General features: G+C 37.2%; 1 protein-coding gene across 2 annotated transcripts; it reads left to right on the top strand.

Moving 5' to 3' along the window:
- The first annotated feature begins 1,349 nt into the window (after window positions 1-1,349).
- Window positions 1,350-13,338, top strand: Or8g24 (olfactory receptor family 8 subfamily G member 24). Of its 2 annotated transcripts, XM_063265951.1 has the most exons (2): window positions 1,350-1,442; window positions 11,623-13,338. In XM_063265951.1, exon 2 carries the CDS (start codon window positions 11,731-11,733, stop codon window positions 12,676-12,678), a length of 948 nt encoding a protein of 315 aa, XP_063122021.1. In that variant the 5' UTR covers window positions 1,350-1,442; window positions 11,623-11,730; the 3' UTR covers window positions 12,679-13,338. The 2 variants fall into 2 exon arrangements, with proteins under 2 accessions (XP_063122021.1, NP_001000961.1); NM_001000961.1 differs by lacking the exon at window positions 1,350-1,442 and having other exon boundaries at window positions 11,731-12,678.
- Window positions 13,339-19,465: the final 6,127 nt, after the last annotated feature.

Raw genomic sequence — 19,465 nt, 5'->3', positions numbered from 1 at the left:
TGGCCCAGCTATATCACTCCTGGGCCTATACCCACACAGTGCTCCAACATATACAAAGACTCATGCTCCTCTATGTTAGTAGCAACCTTGCTTATAATAGCCAGAAGCTGGAAAGAACACAGAAGCCCTTCAACAGAGGAATGGATACAGAAAATGTGGTACTTCTAGACAATGGAATATTACTCAGTTATCAAAAGAATGATGTCATGAACTTCATAGGCTAATGGATTGAATAGAAAATGATGTCATCCTGAATGAGGAAATACAATCACAGAAAATCACATATTGTTTGCATCCACTGATTACTGCATATTAGCCCAAAAGCTCAAATTACCCAAGCTCCAATCCACAGACCACATAATGTTCAAGAAGCATGACCAAAATGTGGATCCTTCACTTCTTAAAGAGGAAACAAACATACTCACAGGAGGGATATGGACACAATATTTGGAGCAGAGACTGAAGGAATGGCCATTCAGAGCCTGCCCTACATGGATCCATGTGGGAATATATGGGAGCAAAATTGTTATACATTTTTCTGTGTATTTATATTTTTAATACATTTATATTCATATATTTATTTCTCTTTCTTTTCTGATAACTTTACACTCTTTTTATCAACCAGAGAGCATACTGAGTGTCATTTACTCTCCTTTTTAATAAACTTAGTGTTGTTCTTGAAAACAGGAAGGAGAGAACACATCTTTCTTTTCTTGGGATGTAATCAGTTTCTTTAGTAAGATTCAGTAGCTCTTGGTGGCATCTGCTTTAATTGTTACCCCAGTACCCACCTCTCATTGTTGGATACCTCTTGTGCATCACTTAAAATATCAAAATTGTTGTAAAATTGGTAGGAAGAAAGTTGCTTTTATTCAAATCTGGTATAAAATTTCCCAAGGAAAATGAATTTGCAACTCCTTCATACAACCTAAATCACATTTGTTAGATGCCAATGAGAGTTACAAAATTCATGATTTTAGTTGTTTACACTGCTCTCTAATTCTTACATTTTTTAGAAAAAAACTTTGGTGTTTATCTTGTTTTTCAGATATATCTTAGTATTTGTAACATGGTTTTATTATATCTACATTTTAAGAAGAACTAGGAGTCCTCCCATGGACTACAGTTCACATCTTAAAACCACTGGGGAATGCATATTAATTCTGATTGTTAATTTCTCTAGAGATGGAACTTGAGTGATGAGACTCTAGAGGGAGGTAACTCACACTATTATTTTAATAGCCAATCTCTTGTTATTGGTGTCCAGATTATAAAAAGTTTTTACAAACCAATCTTTGTAGAACAACAAATTACTGTGAGAACTGGATTTAAGGAGTAGTTCCTTAAGTATTTCAGTATAATCTGCCCCTCATATGTTCCAGGCAGTTTTTTCTTCTTGCATAAAGGAGTAGATAAGCTCCTGAAATTGAGGAGAAGGAAAGGTATGTTCAGATATAGGAACTTACTGCCTAAAATCTTGGACTCCCCTAGTCTGTTCTACATTCTCGTGTATTTAATAGATATGTGATATTTTATCTCACAGAACACATTTTCATTTCTAGTTACCCACTTCCTTTCAGCACAGTATTTATATTATTGTTCTATTACTGTTTGTTTTCATTTATAATTATTTTGGAGTTTCTATACATGAATGCTATGTACTTACATCATTTAAATATTCAGTCAGTGTTATTCATATTTGTATGTCTTTAGGATTAACCACATTTTGATGGTATAGCATGATTTGAATGATAATGGTTCACATAGGCCCATATATATTGAATATTTTGACCCAAGAGATGGACTGTTAAAGAAGGATTAAAGGATGTGACTATTTTGGAAGATGTATATATCCTTGGAAGGGGTGTGACTTAGCAGGCTGTTTAGGAAGCATCTGCAGATGTAATCTTAAAAATGTGAGCCTGCTGAAATTTTTTACTGGAGATGTGCTTTAAGTTGTCAAAAGCCCACAGCAGGCCTAGTGTTGCAACCTTTGCTGCCGTTTGCCGATCAGGATTCTTATTTTTCCACTAATTTAAACTCAGGCAGTAAACTTATTTTACAGTCATTTTGAAGCTGTTTGTTATTTTAAGTTGTTCAGCAATTTCTAATTCATATATTTAAGACATATTGTTAACTGCTACAATATAATTTAATATGAAAGCAAATGTGCTCCGTGGGTTATAACAATATATGTACAGTTAAGTATTTTTGACTGTCAAATAAGAAGCATAAAAGGAACATAAAATGTACCTGGTTTTCCGCATTTATACTATGTGTTCCAGTTTAGTGTTTCTATGGGATTCCTGAGTATGGGAATGAGTAGGTCTGTGATTCCTGTTTTTTTTTTGGGGGGGGGTGGCTCCTTATCTTCTGTTGGCTTGTCTTGTACAACTTTGGTGTTATAAATCTTGTTTTGTCTTACTTTATTTTACTTTTTTATGTTTTTAAAAAATTAATAATTGGTGAATACCTAGGCAGTAGGGTAATGGAAACCAATTGAACTGTCACTTATTCTTGCTGGAAAAGGGGGAATCCATTTTCTCACACAGCGACAATGGTTCTATCAGCCACTTTATGACAGACGTCGTGTTCTCATGTTCTGGGTTAGTTGACAAACCTATAGTGGACTTCATATTTATTTTCATATTGTGAAATCATTTTCACATTCATATTGTGTTTGCGTGTGTGTGTGTTTGTGTTTGCATGTGTGTGTGTGTGTGTGTATGGGTATGGTGTTTATGTGTGTTCTTACTTCTTTAAATTTGGTAGTTTTATTTGTAAGGGCATGGATTTATGTTGTTTTCTAGGTTTAGAAATGTTTATAATTGTACTGGGTTTCTGTTTATTCACTGAGAAAAATGTAAATTTAGTGGGTAGGGAAAAGGAAAAATTGCATAGGACCAGATATATTTATATCTAAAATTGTTTAAATAATATAAAATAATAAAAATATTCTTGGTAATTTTGTTTTAAGATGGTACAATTTACAAGGCTACTATGTTTTATTGTATTGATTTCAATTTTTTACAAAATTTGTTAAAGATTTATTGAATAAAATACAAGCCTTACCTTTACAACAACAAAAATTATGTTAAAAGATAAGGAGAAGGAGTAAAGCTTAAAGGAAGATGACAATTTATAATTGTGGGTAGCATATTCCATGAACTTATCTGTAACAGTCATGACATATGATACTTGGACCAAAAAGAAAGGAAGTGTTATTTCTTATGATTCTCAAAAATACCTTCGCTGATACCATCACCTGAGTTACAAAAAGCATCATAGTGCCTGTGGTCCTTCAGGACCTTTATAAATGACCTTTTTATTACTGTGTTTTGTGTGACTACATACAGTCTTCTAAGAGCAGACAATCTGTATTTTTTATTTCTATATCTTTTTTTTATTAACTTGATTATTTCTTATATACATTTCGAGTGTTATTCCCTTTCCCGGTATCCGGGCTAACATCCCCCTCCCCCTCCCCTTCCTTATGGGTGTTCCCCTCCCAACCCTCCCCCCATTGCCACCCTCCCCCCACCAGTCTAGTTCACTGGGAGTTCAGTCTTAGCAGGACCCAGGGCTTCCCCTTCCACTGGTGCTCTTACTGGGCTATACATTGCTACCTATGAGGTCAGAGTCCAGGGTCAGTCCATGTATAGTCTTTAGGTAGTGGCTTAGTCCCTGGAAGCTCTGGTTGCTTGGCATTGTTGTACATATGGGGTCTCGAGCCCCTTCAAGCACTTCCAGTTCTTTCTCTGATTCCTTCAACGGGGGTCCTATTCTCAGTTCAGTGGTTTGCTGCTGGTATTCGCCTCTGTATTTGCTGTATTCTGGCTGTGTCTCTCAGGAGCGATCTACATCCGGCTCCTGTCGGTCTGCATTTCTTTGCTTCATCCATCTTGTCTAATTGGGTGGCTGTATATGTATGGGCCACATGTGGGGCAGGCTCTGAATGGGTGTTCCTTCAGTCTCTGTTTTAATCTTTGCCTCTCTCTTTCCTGCCAAGGGTATTCTTGTTCCCCTTTTAAAGAAGGAGTGAAGCATTCACATTTTGATCATCCGTCTTGAGTTTCATTTGTTCTAGGCATCTAGGGTAATTCAAGCATTTGGGCTAATAGCCACTTATCAGTGAGTGCATACCATGTATGTCTTTCTGTGATTGGGTTAGCTCACTCAGGATGATGTTTTCCAGTTCCAACCATTTGCCTACGAATTTCATAAACTCGTTGTTTTTGATAACTGAGTAATATTCCATTGTGTAGATGTACCACATTTTCTGTATCCATTCCTCTGTTGAAGGGCATCTGGGTTCTTTCCAGCTTCTGGCTATTATAAATAAGGCTGCAATGAACAAAGTGGAGCACGTGTCTTTTTTATATGTTGGGGCATCTTTTGGGTATATGCCCAAGAGAGGTATAGCTGGATCCTCAGGCAGTTCAATGTCCAATTTTCTGAGGATTCTCCAGACTGATTTCCAGAATGGTTGTACCAGTTTGCAATCCCACCAACAATGGAGGAGTGTTCCTCTTTCTCCACATCCTCGCCAGCATCTGTTGTCCCCTGAGTTTTTGATCTTAGCCATTCTCACTGGTGTGAGGTGAAATCTCAGGGTTGTTTTGATTTGCATTTCCCTTATGACTAAAGATGTTGAACATTTCTTTAGGTGTTTCTCAGCCATTCGGCATTCCTCAGCTGTGAATTCTTTGTTTAGCTCTGAGCCCCATTTTTTAATAGGGTTATTTGTTTCCCTGCAGTCTAACTTCTTGAGTTCTTTGTATATTTTGGATATAAGGCCTCTATCTGTTGTAGGATTGGTAAAGATCTTTTCCCAATCTGTTGGTTGCCTTTTTGTCCTAACCACAGTGTCCTTTGCCTTACAGAAGCTTTGCAGTTTTATGAGATCCCATTTGTCGATTCTTGATCTTAGAGCGTAAGCCATTGGTGTTTTGTTCAGGAAATTTTTTCCAGTGCCCATGTGTTCCAGATGCTTCCCTAGTTTTTCTTCTATTAGTTTGAGTGTGTCTGGTTTGATGTGGAGGTCCTTGATCCACTTGGACTTAAGCTTTGTACAGGGTGATAAGCATGGATCGATCTGCATTCTTCTACATGTTGACCTCCAGTTGAACCAGCACCATTTGCTGAAAATGCTATCTTTTTTTCCATTGGATGGTTTTGGCTCCTTTGTCAAAAATCAAGTGACCATAGGTGTGTGGGTTCATTTCTGGGTCTTCAGTTCTATTCCATTGGTCTATCTGTCTGTCTCTGTACCAATACCATGCAGTTTTTATCACTATTGCTCTGTAATACTGCTTGAGTTCAGGGATAGTGATTCCCCCTGAAGTCCTTTTATTGTTGAGGATAGCTTTAGCTATCCTGGGTTTTTTGTTATTCCAGATGAATTTGCAAATTGTTCTGTCTAACTCTTTGAAGAATTGGATTGGTATTTTGATGGGGATTGCATTGAATCTGTAGATCGCTTTTGGTAAAATGGCCCTTTTTCTATATTAATCCTGTCAATCCATGAGCATGGGAGATCTTTCCATCTTCTGATCTTCTTCATTTTCCTTCTTCAGTGTCTTGAAGTTCTTATTGTACAGATCTTTTACTTGCTTTGTTAAAATCACACCGAGGTACTTTATATTATTTGGGTCTATTATGAAGGGTGTCGTTTCCCTAATTTCTTTCTTGGCTTGTTTCTCTTTTGTATAGAGGAAGGCAACTGATTTATTTGAGTTAATTTTATACCCAGCCACTTTGCTGAAGTTGTTTATCAGTTTTAGTAGTTCTCTGGTGGAACTTTTGGGATCACTTAAATATACTATCATATCATCTGCAAATAGTGATATTTTGACTTCTTCTTTTCCGATCTGTATCCCCTTTACCTCCTTTTGTTGTCTGATTGCTCTGACTAGAACTTCAAGAACTATATTGAATAAGTAGGGAGAGAGTGGGCAGCCTTGTTTAGTCCCTGATTTTAGTGGGATTGCTTCAAGTTTCTCTCCATTTAGTTTAATGTTAGCAACTGGTTTGCTGTATATGGCTTTTACTATGTTCAGGTATGGGCTTGGAATTCCTATTCTTTCCAGGACTTTTATCATGAAGGGGTGTTGAATTTTGTCAAATGCTTTCTCAGCGTCTAATGAAATGATCATGTGGTTTTGTTCTTTCAGTTTGTTTATATAATGGATCCCGTTGATGGTTTTCCATATATTAAACCATCCCTGCATGCCTGGGATGAAGCCTACTTGGTCATGGTGGATGATTGTTTGATGTGCTCTTGGATTCGGTTTGCCAGAATTTTGTTGAGTATTTTTGCGTCGATATTCATAAGGGAAATTGGTCTGAAGTTCTCTTTCTTTGTTGTGTCTTTGTGTGGTTTAGGTATAAGAGTAATCGTGGCTTCGTAGAAGGTATTCGGTAGTGATCCATCTGTTTCAATTTTGTGGAATAGTTTGGATAATATTGGTATGAGGTCTTCTATGAAGGTTTGATAGAATTCTGCACTAAACCCGTCTGGACCGGGGCTCTTTTTGGTTGGGAGACCTTTAATGACTATTTCTATTTCCTTAGGAGTTATGGGGTTGTTAAACTGGTTTATCTGTTCCTGATTTAACTTCGGTACCTGGTATCTGTCTAGGAAATTGTCCATTCCCTGAAGATTTTCAAGTTTTGTTGAATATAGGTTTTTATAGTAAGATCTGATGATTTTTTGAATTTCCTCTGAATCTGTTGTTATGTCTCCCTTTTCATTTCTGATTTTGTTAATTTGGATGCACTCTCTGTGTCCTCTTGTTAGTCTGGCTAAGGGTTTATCTATCTTGTTGATTTTCTCCAAGAACCAACTTTTGGTTCTGTTGATTCTTTCTATGGTCCTTTTTGTTTCTACTTGGTTGATTTCAGCTCTGAGTTTGATTATTTCCTGCCTTCTACTCCTCCTGGGTGTATTTGCTTCTTTTTGTTCTAGAGCTTTTAGGTGTGCTGTCAAGCTGCTGACATATGCTCTTTCCTGTTTCTTTCTGCAGGCACTCAGCGCTATGAGTTTTCCTCTTAGCACAGCTTTCATTGTGTCCCATAAGTTGGGTATGTTGTACCTTCATTTTCATTAAATTCTAAAAAGTTTTTAATTTCTTTCTTTATTTCTTCCTTGACCAGGTTATCATTGAGTAGAGCATTGTTCAATTTCCACGTATATGTGGGCATTCTTCCTTGATTGTTATTGAAGACCAGTTTTAGGCCGTGGTGGTCCGATAGCACGCATGGGATTATTTCTATCTTTCTGTACCTGTTGAGGCCCGTTTTTTGACCAATTATATGGTCAAGTTTGGAGGAAGTACCATGAGGAGCTGAGAAGAAGGTATATCCTTTTGCTTTAGTATAGAATGTTCTATAAATATCCGTTAAGTCCATTTGGCTCATGACTTCTCTTAGTCTGTCTACATCTCTGTTTAATTTCTGTTTCCATGATCTGTCCATTGATGAGAGTGGGATGTTGAAGTCTCCCACTATTATTGTGTGAGGTGCAATGTGTGTTTTGAGCTTTAGTAAGGTTTCTTTTACATATGTAGGTGCCCTTGTATTTGGGGCATAGTTATTTAGGATTGAGAGTTCATCTTGGTGGACTTTTCCTTTGATGAATATGAAGTGTCCTCCCTTATCTTTTTTGATGACTTTTAGTTGAAAATTTATTTTATTTGATATTAGAATGGCTACTCCAGCTTGCTTCTTCCGACCATTTGCTTGGAAAGTTGTTTTCCAGCCTTTCACTCTGAGGTAGTGTCTGTCTTCGTCTCTGAGGTGTGTTTCCTGTAGGCAGCAGAATGCAGGGTCCTCGTTGCGTATCCAGTTTGTTAATCTATGTCTTTTTATTGGGGAGTTGAGGCCATTGATTTTGAGAGATTTAAGGAATAGTGATTATTGCTTCCCGTTATATTCATATTTGGATGTGAGGTTATGTTTGTGTGCTTTCATTCTCTTTGTTTTGTTGCCAAGACGATTAGTTTCTTGCTTCTTCTAGGGTATAGCTTGCCTCCTTATGTTGGGCTTTACCATTTATTATTCTTTGTAGTGCTGGATTTCTAGAAAGATATTGTGTAAATTTGGTTTTGTCATGGAATATCTTGTTTTCTCCATCTATGTTAATTGAGAGTTTTGCAGGATACAGTAACCTGGGCTGGCATTTGTGTTCTCTTAGGGTCTTATGACATCAGTCCAGGATCTTCTGGCCTTCATAGTTTCTGGCAAGAAGTCTGGTGTGATTCTGATAGGTCTGCCTTTATATGTTACTTGACTTTTTTCCCTTACTGCTTTTAATATTATTTCTTTATTTTGTGCGTTTGGTGTTTTGACTATTATGTGACGGGAGGTGTTTCTTTTCTGATCCAATCTATTTGGAGTTCTGTAGGCTTCTTGTATGCCTATGGGTATCTCTTTTTTTAGGTTAGGGAAATTGTCTTCTATGATTTTGTTGAAGATATTTACTGGTCCTTTGAGCTGGGAGTCTTCACTCTCTTCTATACCTATTATCCTTAGGTTTGATCTTCTCATTGAGTCCTGTATGTTTTGGAACAGTAGCTTTTTCCGCTTTACATTATCTTTGACAGTTGAGTCAATGATTTCTATGGAATCTTCTGCTCCTGAGATTCTCTCTTCCATCTCTTGTATTCTGTTGGTGAGGCTTGTATCTACAGCTCCTTGTCTCTTCTTTTGGTTTTCTATATCCAGGGTTGTTTCCATGTGTTCTTTCTTGATTGCTTCTAATTCCATTTTTAATTCCTTCAACTGTTTGATTGTGTTTTCCTGGAATTCTTTCAGGGATTTTTGCGATTCTTTCAGGGATTTTTGCGATTCCTCTCTGTAGGCTTCTACTTGTTTATTAATGCTTTCCTGTGTTTCCCTATGGGAGTTCTTCATGACTTTCTTGAATTCCTCCAGCATCATGATCAAATATGATTTTGAAACTAGATCTTGCTTTTCTGGTGTCTTTGGATATTCCATGTTTGTTTTGGTGGGAGAATTGGGCTCTGATGATGCCATGTAGTCTTGGTTTCTGTTGCTTGGGTTCCTGTGCTTGCCTCTCGCCATCAGATTATCTCTAGTGTTACTTTGTTCTGCTATTTCTGACAGTGGTTAGACTGTCCTATAAGCCTGTGTGTCAGGAGTGCTGTAGCCCTATTTTCCTCTCCTTCAGTCAGTTATGGGGACAGAGTGTTCTACTTTCGGGCGTGTAGTTTTTCCTCTCTACAGGTCTTCAGCTGTTCCTGTGGGCCTGTGTCTTGAGTTCACCAGGCAGCTTTCTTGCAGCAGAAAGGTTGGTCTTACCTGTGGTCCCGAGGCTCAAGTTTGCTCGCGGGGTGCTGCTCACGGGCTCTCTGTGGTGGCAGCAACCAGGAAGACCTGTGCCGCCCCTTCCGGGAGCTTCAGTGCACCAGGGTTCCAAATGGCCTTTGGTGTTTTCCTCTGGCGTCCGAGATGTGTATGCAGAGTGCAGTCTCTTCTGGTTTCCCAGGAGTGTCTGCCTCTCTGAGTGTTTAGCTCTCCCTCCCATGGTATTTGGGTGCAGAGAACTGTTTATCCGGTCTGTTTCCTTCAGGTTCTGGCGGTGTCTCAGGCAGGGGTCCTGCCGCTCATGGGCCCTCCCCCACGGGAGCCCAGAGGCCTTATACAGTTTCCTCTTGGGCCAGGGATGTGGGCAGGGGTGGGCAGTGTTGGTGGTCTCTTCTGCTCTGCAGCCTTAGGAGTGCCCACCTGACCAGGCGGTGAGGTCTCGTTCCCATGGGGTCTGGGAGCAGAGAGCTGCTGCGGGCGGGATCCGCGGGTGTGGGACTTCCGGTAAACACAGGACTTGCCCGGTCCTAGAGGAATTCTGCCTCTGTGTCCCGATTTCACCAGGCAGCTTTCTTGCAGCAGACAAGTTGGTCTTACCTGTGGTCCCGAGGCTCAAGTTTGCTCGTGGGGTGCTGCCCACGGGCTCTCTGAGGCGGCAGCAACCAGGAAGACCTGTGCCGCTCCTTCCGGGAGCTTCAGTGCACCAGGGTTCCAGATGGCCTTTGGTGTTTTCCTCTGGTGTCCGAGATGTATATCTTTAATGTCACAAGAAACTCTATCCTTGACATTTTGAAGTTTGATTTTAATATTGGTTAATTTTAACATTCTAACAATATCTACTTGAATCATTTTCAGAATGTAAGTTTAATAAAAGTCAAAACAATGTTTAGTTGGTATCATCCAAAGTATTGGTATAATGTTGTTTTCACAACATAATAAAATATGCAAAACTAAGAGACAAATGTTACAATGTACATAATGAAATTGGAAATTACTTGAATTCATATAACTATTAGATGCTAGTCTTTATTTTTACTTTCATTTGTAACTGTGTCTTATAAATATAATGCATTAAAACTGGCTACTTTATCTCATTCATATTTTCTATTACTAAATAGTGCATATAAAAATATGATGGTATATTGCATAATTCTAAATCTTCACCATTTGTAATCCCTAAAATGGAAATTGAACTTATTGAAAAATACTGATGAGCTTGGAGGACACTTTACTATGATAAATAAGTCAAGCATAAAAGTAAAATGACTGCATAGATTCACTAATATGAATTCTCTTTAACAATAAAGATCAGTGAGCCAGGAATACATGAATGAGATAAGGGAAGGATAGGATACATGATACACATGTTTAATTTTTTCCGAGTCTCCAACAGTTTAAGTGAATCAGTTTTTCATCTGAACATCTTCAGGAAGATGTTCTATGTAGTATTATGCTGAAAGTTTAAAACAACACATTAAATAATTCAAAACCATTTGTTGGCTTTATTAAATTAAATTAAGACAAGTCAAATTAAAACAAAAATCAATCCATACCTTCAGGATTTCTCACCCAGGGTTATTGGTTATTTTTTAGAAAGCTTTCTCATCTGTCCTGTGATTTCTATTCCTTATATTACTTAGATATACTCTTTTATTTTACTTTTTTTTTCTCCATCTTTATTAACTTCGTATTTCTTATTTACATTTCAATTGTTATTCCCTTTCCTGGTTTCCAGGCCAACATCCCCCTAACCCCTTTCCCTCCCCTTCTATATGGGTGTTCCCCTCCCCATCTTCCCCCCATTTCCACCCTCCCCACCACAATCTATACTCTTAGTTGCATATAAAATTTTCTTAAGCCCATTCAGTGTTTTAAATATGTTTGATTATATTTATGTACTAGTAGATGTTAACTGTGCTTGATTACTAATCTATTAGCTCTTAGGTTCAATTTTTCTGTCTGTTTTTCATAGAAAAATATCTTGAATTAAATGAAGAAATAGACAACTCTCTTGTTCATTTTGGAGTGTAAATTTTTCAATTTTCATACTATTCTCTGTAATTATGGATATGGACTTCTTATGTATAATGTTTTTAATTTATTCTGAAATAAAACACTACCAAAAAATAGATGCTATAAGTAAGTCATGAGAAATTCTTAAAATACTCAGTTAAAGGTGCTAGAATGATTCATACATAATAGGATATGAGTACCAATGAAAGTAGTTCTTACAACAAAAGTCACTAGTATATAAATATGTGTATGATTATTTCTTTGCATGTCTCCTTTCTCCAGGACAGAAAAGTCTCTCACTGCTTTGTTATATAATCCATCGAATGATAGAATGAATATTCCAAAATTTAATTTTGTATAAAAAGTTTTACATAGAGTTTCCAGAAGACAATGGAAGAAATCAATCAGACCTCAGTGGCTGAGTTCATCCTCACTGGATTAATAGACAATACAGAGCTCCAATTTCCCCTATTTCTCATCTTCCTAACAGTATATTTGGTTACTGTTGTTGGAAATCTGGGAATGATCATCTTGATTCTGATTAGTTCTCAGCTACATACACCTATGTATTATTTACTCAGTAGCTTGTCTTTTATTGACTGCTGTCAGTCCACTGTCATTATTCCCAAAATGTTGTTGAGCTTTGTGACAGAGACAAATGTCATACTATACCCAGAATGCATAACTCAGTTTTACTTCTTCTGTGCTTTTGCTGTTTCAGAATGTCACATGTTGGCTGCAATGGCATATGACCGCTATGTGGCTATATCTAACCCTTTGCTTTATAATGTAACCATGTCCTATCAAGTCTGTTCATTGATGGTAGCTATGGTGTATAGTATTGGCTTAATCAGTGCCACAACTCACACAATCTTCCTACTGAGAGTGCTTTTCTGTAAGTCTGATATAATAAACCACTACTTCTGTGATCTTTTCCCATTACTTGAGCTATCTTGCTCTAGTACTTATATCAATGAAGTACTAGCTCTCTCCTTCAGTGCATTTAATGTTATTGTACCAGCTATCACCATCCTTAGCTCTTATGTTTTCATCATTGTCAGCATTCTCCACATTCAATCTACTGGAGGCAGAGTCAAAGCCTTTAGCACCTGCAGCTCTCACATCATGGCTGTTGCAGTATTTTTTGGTTCTATAGCATTCATGTATCTACAGCCATCTTCAGTCAGCTCCATTGACCAAGGGAAAGTATCATCAGTATTTTATACCATTGTTGTGCCTATGTTGAATCCTCTTATCTATAGCCTGAGAAATAAAGATGTCAGAGTTTCCCTTAAAAAGTTACTACAAAAGATAAGTTTCCTCAGAACAAAAATATAGATTTCCTTGACAATAGAGTATAGAATGTAATTTGCAATTTGGGGTAGGATATAATCTATAAGCAGCCATTTATAACCCTAGATGCATGGCTATTGTTGGTACCTTATTTTTGGAAGAAATGTACCAAAGATGGAATTGGATTCTTAGTTTCAGACCCATGAAGACCTTCTATTCCTTTGTATAACCAGAGTTCATGCAGTGATAGTATCTTATATCAACTTCAGAAAATTCTTCAAAGTGTGGTTGGTTACTTTTAGTATGCAATGTGTAACTATGAGATTTAAGAGAGTATGGAACTCTATTAGTAGCATTTCTCATTCCTGGGATACCTAGTCCTATCAGGTAAGCCCAGCTGCCCTGGGAATCATGATGTTTCCCAGACCTCCATTGACTAGCCACCTCACAGATTCCCTCCATGCAACTCCATCACATATTGTATTTACCACCATGCCTCTGTGGGTACATCCAGCTATTGGTGACCTGCACCAACCCCTGAGTTCAATTGTCATGTCCAAGGATAGTGAACAGAAGCATGTCACCAACATTCATTAAGGTTACAAGCTCTCCCAATACTTGTTACAACAGGAATATACAGAGACAGCCAGCTTATTAAAGGCAAGAATAAGAACACAAACAAACAAACAAACAAACAAACAAAAATCCAAGGAAATGAGATTCCTTCAGACACAGCTATCCTACTATGGCAATTCCTGAATAGCCTAACACAACTGAAGCATGAGAAAATAACCTTAAATCGAATTTTATAAAGAAGATAGAGGCCTTTAAAGAGGAAATACAGGATACTGCAATCAAACAGGTAGCAGCATTTAAGAAAGAAACAGATCCCTTGAAGAAATGCAGAAAATGCAATTAAACAGGTAAAGGAAATGAATAAAATGTTAAGGATATAAAAATGGAAATAAAGAAAACACAAACAGAAGAAATCCTGGAGATGGAATCCTAGAAAAGAGAACAGGAAAAACAGACATATGAATCATCTGAATAGAAGGGATGGAAGAGAGAGACTTGGATATTAAAAGGGCAATAGTAAATATGATACATCAGTCAAATAAAATGTTGAACCTAAAATATTCTTGACACAAAACATACATGAAAACTGGGATACCATGAAAAGACCTAAGCTAAGAATAACAGGAATTGTAGAAGGTAAAGAGTCCCAGTGACACTCTATTATGCTTGCAGACAAGAACCTAGCATTAGTGTTTCCAGAGAGGTTTCATCCGGAAGCAACTGGAGGCAAATTCAGAGACCCAGAGTCAGAAATCTGGAGGAGACTGATGAATTTGTGGAAGAATGGGAGATAGAAGTGAGCAAGTTAGAGAGGTCAATGACACCACAAGAACACTCTGAGAGTCAACTAACCTGGGCCCATTAACACTCGCAGAGCCTGGACCACTAACCAAGGAGTATGAAGAAGCTGGATATAAACCTCCTAAATATTTGTAGCAGATGTACAAATTGTAGGTCTCCTAAAAAGTGGATCTGTGACTGTCTCAGTCTCTGGATCTTTTTTCCCTGTCTTTGAAGAATTATCTCGACTGCCTAACTGAGCCTCAATGAGAGAGGACATGATTAGTCTTCCTGGGACATGATGTCTCATTGTGAGATGGTACACAAGTGGATGGGGTCCCATTTTTTGAGGAGAAGGAAGAAGGCCATGGTGGGACAGACTTGTAAGGGTGGGACTCTTAAGGGGGACAATGGTTGGGATGTAAAGTGAATAAAATTAACAAGGAAAGGAATGTTGAATGGCTCTGTAATCACCTGGATGACACAGCTCTGGGCATGTATATAAGGGCATTTCTCATGGAACAAACTGTTTCATCTCAAATTGTGAGCTAAAGAAATATTCTGTGATTTGCCTTTGCTAGCTGTTTCCACATTAAAAGGAGAAAAACAACTAATAAATCTACAGAGAATAAAAAAGCAAAAAGAAAAGAAATAGAAAAAGAAAAAAAGAAAAACTCCACTAGTGTATATGGAAGCAAAGAACAGGTTCTATCATAATACTAAGCAGAAGGTGATTAAACAAACTCGAAATATACTGGGAATTATATACAGGAATAAATGCACTTTTCATCTTGCAGTGATTTGTGAGTAATTCTTTACACTGCTGTTTGTGTCCTCATGTTTCTTCATGTATAATTTTGACATTTTTCTTATCTATCACTTTGAGTTTTAGACTCAGAAGTTATATTCTTTTATTACAACTTTATTTATGTCATTTGTTATCATTGCAGAAGATAAATTAGGAAAATAATTTTCTGAATATTAAGAACTGACATTCATGAATTCATGATCAATAAACAATGACCAAATGAGAACAAAGAGACCTCCGATTAATCATGGTTTTTGCTCTCTTATAACCAGCTAAGCTATTGAATTCCTTAAAGGAAGAAAACAAAGTTTTAGGATAAATGTGTTTGCTACAGTATTTATTTATTTATTTATTTATTTATTTATTTATTTATTTATTTATTTATTTATATTCTTTACTGAATATATTTTGGTTGATATTTCAAGTGTCATTCCTTTTCTGGGTTTCCTGTCCCTAAGCCCCATATCACCTCCCCCTCCCGCATAATGATATTCCCTCCATTCACCACCCCCCTTTACTACCCACGCTGGACATTTCCTACACTGGGGATCCAACCTTGGAAGAACCAAGGAATTTTCCTTCAATTGGCGCCCCAACAAGGATATTCTCTGCTACATGTGCAGTTGGAGCCCTGGTTCAGTCCACGTATAGTCTTTGGATAATGGTTTAAACCCTGATTGGTTGGAATTGTTGTTCTTATGGGGTTGCAAGCCCCTTTAGCTCTTTCAATCCTTTCTCTAATTCCCCCAAAGAGGGTCCTGTTCTCAGTTCGGTGGTTTGCTGCTAGCTTCACCTCTGTATTTGACATGCTCAGGTTGTGTCTCTCAGGAGAGGTCTATATCTGATTCTGTTCAGCATGCCCTTTCTAGCTTCATCAATCTTATTTACTTTTGGTGACTGTATATATATATATATATATATATATATATATATATATATATATATATATATATGCCACATGTGGGGCAGGCTCTGAATGGCTGTCTGTTCAGTCTCTGCTCTAAACTTTGCCTCCATATCCACTCCTATGGATATTTTTCCACTTTTTCTGAAGGAGTGGAAGAATCTGCATTTTCAGCATCCTTGATCTCGAGTTTCCTGTGGTCTCTGGATTGCATCTTGGTTCATTCGAGTTTTGGGGCTAATGTCCACATATTGATGAATGCATACTATGTGTGTTTTTCTGTGTTTGGGTTACCTTACTCAGTGTATATTCTAGTTCATTCCATTTGCCTATGAATTTCATGAAGTCATTGTTTTTGATTGCTTAGTAGTACTCCATTGTGTAGATGTACCACATTTTTTTAATCCATTCCTCTTTTGAAGGACATCTGGGTTCTGTCCAGCTTCTGGCTATTACAAATAAGGATGCTATGAGCATAGTAGAGCATGTGTCTTTGTGGTATGTTGGAGTATCTTTTGGGTATATGCCTAGGAGATGTATAGATGGATCTTCAGGTATTAGAATGTCCAATTTTCTGAGGAACCTCCAGACTGATTTTCAGAATGGTTGTACCAGTTTGCAGTCTGATCAACAATGGAGGAGTGTTCCTCTTTCTCCACATCCTCGCCAGCATCTGCTGTCACCTGAGTTTTTTTTTTTTTTATCTTAGCTATTCTGACTGGTGTGAGGTGGAATATCAGGTTGTTCTGATTTGCATTTCACTGATGACTAAGGATGCTGAACATTTCTTTAGATGCTTCTCAACCATCTGACATTCCTCAGCTGAGAATTCTTTGTTTAGCTCTGTACCCCATTTTTAATAGGGTTTTTTTGGCTCTCTGGAGTCTAACTTCTTGAGTTCTTTGTATATTTTTGGATATTAACCCTCTCTCAAATGTAAGATAGGTAAATAATTTTTTCTGTGTTGTCCTAATGACAGCGTCCTTTACTTACAGAAGCTCTGCAGTTTTATGGGGTCCCATTTGTTGATCTTAAAGCATAAGCCATTGGCCTTCTGTTCAGGAAAATTTCCCCAGTGCCCTTATGTTCCACTCTTCCATACTTTTTTTTCTATTAGTTTTGAATGTATCTGGTTTGATGTCTAGGTTCTTGATCCACTTGGACATAAGCTTTGTGATGAGAACGGATCAATTTCCATTCTTCTACATGCTGACATCCAGTTGAACCAGGACCATTTGTTGAAAATGCTATCTTTTTCCCCGCTGGATGGTTTTAGCTCCTTTGTCAAAGATAAGTGGTCAAAGATGTGTGAGTTCATTTCTGGGTATTCAACTCTGTTCCACTGGTCTATCTTTGTACTAATACCATACAGTTTTTATGGCTATTGCTCTGTAATACTGCATTATTTCCCCAGAAATTCTTTTCATGTTGGGCATATTTTTAACTATCCTTGGATTTTTGTTATTCCAAATGAATTTGCAAATTGCTCTTTCTAACTCTATAAAGAATTGAGGTATTATGATAGGGATAACATTGAATCTGTAGATTGCTTTTGGCAAAATGGCCATATTTACTATATTAATCTTGCCAATCCATGAGCCTGAGAGATTGTTCCATCTCTGAGATCTTCAATTTCTTTCTTCAGAGACTTGAAATTCTTGTCATACAGATCTTTAACTTACTTGGTCAAAGTGACACCAAGGTATATTATATTATTTGAGACTATTGTAAAGGGTGTCATTTCCCTAATTTTTTTTCTCAGCCTGTTTATCCTTTGAGTAGAAGAAGGCTACTGATTTGGTTGAATTAATTTTATACACAGACACTTTGCTGAAGTTGTTTATCAGGTTTAGAATTTCTCTGGTGAAACTTTTGGGATTACTTAAGTATACTATCATATCATCTGCAAATAGTGATAATTGGACATCTTCCTTTCCAATGTGTATCCCTTTGACCTCCTTTTATTGTCTGATTGCTCTGCCTAGGATTTCGAGTACTATATTAAATAAGTAGGGAGATAATGGTCATCCTTGTCTAGTCCCTGATTATGGTGGGATTGCTTCAAGTTTCTCTCCATTTAGTGTGATGTTAGCTACTCGTTTGCTGTATATTGTTTTTACTATGTTTAGGTATGGACCTTGAATTCTTTATCTTTTCAGTACTTTTATCATGAAGGGGTTTTGAATATTGTCAAATGTTTTTTCAGCATATAATGAAATGATCATGTCATTTTTATCTTTGAGTTTGTTTATATAGTGGATTATTTTGATAGATTTCCACATATTAAACCATCTCTGCATTCCTGGGATGAATCCTACTTGATCATGATGGATGATCATTTTGATGTGTTTTTGGATTCGTTTTGCAAGAATTTTATTAGGTATTTTTGCATCAATATTCATAGTTCTCTTTCTTTTTTGGGGCTTTCTGTGCTTTAAGTATAAGAGTAATTGCAGCTTCATAGAAGAAATTTGGTAGTGCAACGTCTGTTTCTATTTTATGGAATAGTTTGGACATTATTGGTATGAGGTATTCCATGAAGGTCTGTAATAAACCCATCTGGTCCTGGACTCTTCTTGGTTGGGAGACTTTTAATAATTGCTTCTATTTCATTGGAAATTATAGTGTTGTTTAGAAGGCTTATTTGTTCCTGGTTTAACTTTGGCACCTGGTATTTGTCTAGAAAATTGGAAATTTCCTCCAGATTTTCCAGTTTTGTTGAATATATGCTTTTGTAGTAGGATTTGATGATTTTTTTTAATTTTGTCAGATTTTGTTGTTATGTCTCCCTTTTCGTTAATATGAATACATTCTCTGTGTCTTCTGGTTAGGCTGGCTAGGAGTTTATCTATCTGGCTGATTTTCTCATAGAACCAGCTCCAGGTTTTGTTGATTCTTTGTATATTCCTTTTTGTTTATACTTGGTTGATTTCAGCCCTGAGTTTTATTATTTCCTGCCTTCTACTCCTCTTGAGTGTATTTGTTTCTTATTGTTCTAGAGCTTTTAGGTGTGTTGCCAAGCAGTTCTCTCCTGTTTCTTTTTGCAGGCACTCTGAGCTATGAGTTTTCCTCTTAGGCCTGCTTTCATTGTGTCCCATAAGTTGGGTATGTTGTATCTTCATTTTCATTAAGTTCTAAGAAATCTTTAATTTCTTTCTTTATTTCTTCCTTGATCAAGTTGTCATTGAGTAGATCACTGTTCAACATTCCATATATATGTGGGTTTTCTGATATTATTGTTGTTAATGGACACTAGCCTTATTGTGTGGTGATCTGACAGGATGCATGGGATAATTTCTATCTTCCTCTCTTTGTTGAGGCCTGTTTTGGTGCTGAGAAGAAGGTATTCCCTTTTATTTTAGGGTGGAATGTTTTATAAATATTTGTTAAAACCATTTGTTTCATAACATCTGTTAGTTTCTCTATGTCTGTGTTTAATTTCTGTTTCCCTGTCTTGTGCATTGTTGAGAGTGGGGTGTTGAAATCTCCTAGTATTATTGTGTGAGGTGCAATGTGTGTTTGAGCTTTAATAATGTTTCTTTTATGAATGTAGGTGCCCTTGCATTTGGAACATATATATTTAGGGTTGAGTGTTCATCTTGGTGGATTTTTCCTTTGATGAATATGAAGTGTCCTTCCTTATCTTTTTTGATGACTTTTAGTTGAAAACTGATTTTATTTGATATTAGAATGGCTACTCCAGCTTGCTTCTTCCGACCATTTGCTTGGAAAGTTGTTTTCCAGCCTTTCACTCTGAGGTAGTG

This window comes from Rattus norvegicus, chromosome 8 (assembly GCF_036323735.1).
Source record: "Rattus norvegicus strain BN/NHsdMcwi chromosome 8, GRCr8, whole genome shotgun sequence".
NCBI lineage: Eukaryota > Metazoa > Chordata > Mammalia > Rodentia > Muridae > Rattus > Rattus norvegicus.
The sequence above is the reverse complement of the archived record's forward strand: the minus strand, read 5'-3'. Positions and strand labels throughout refer to the sequence as shown.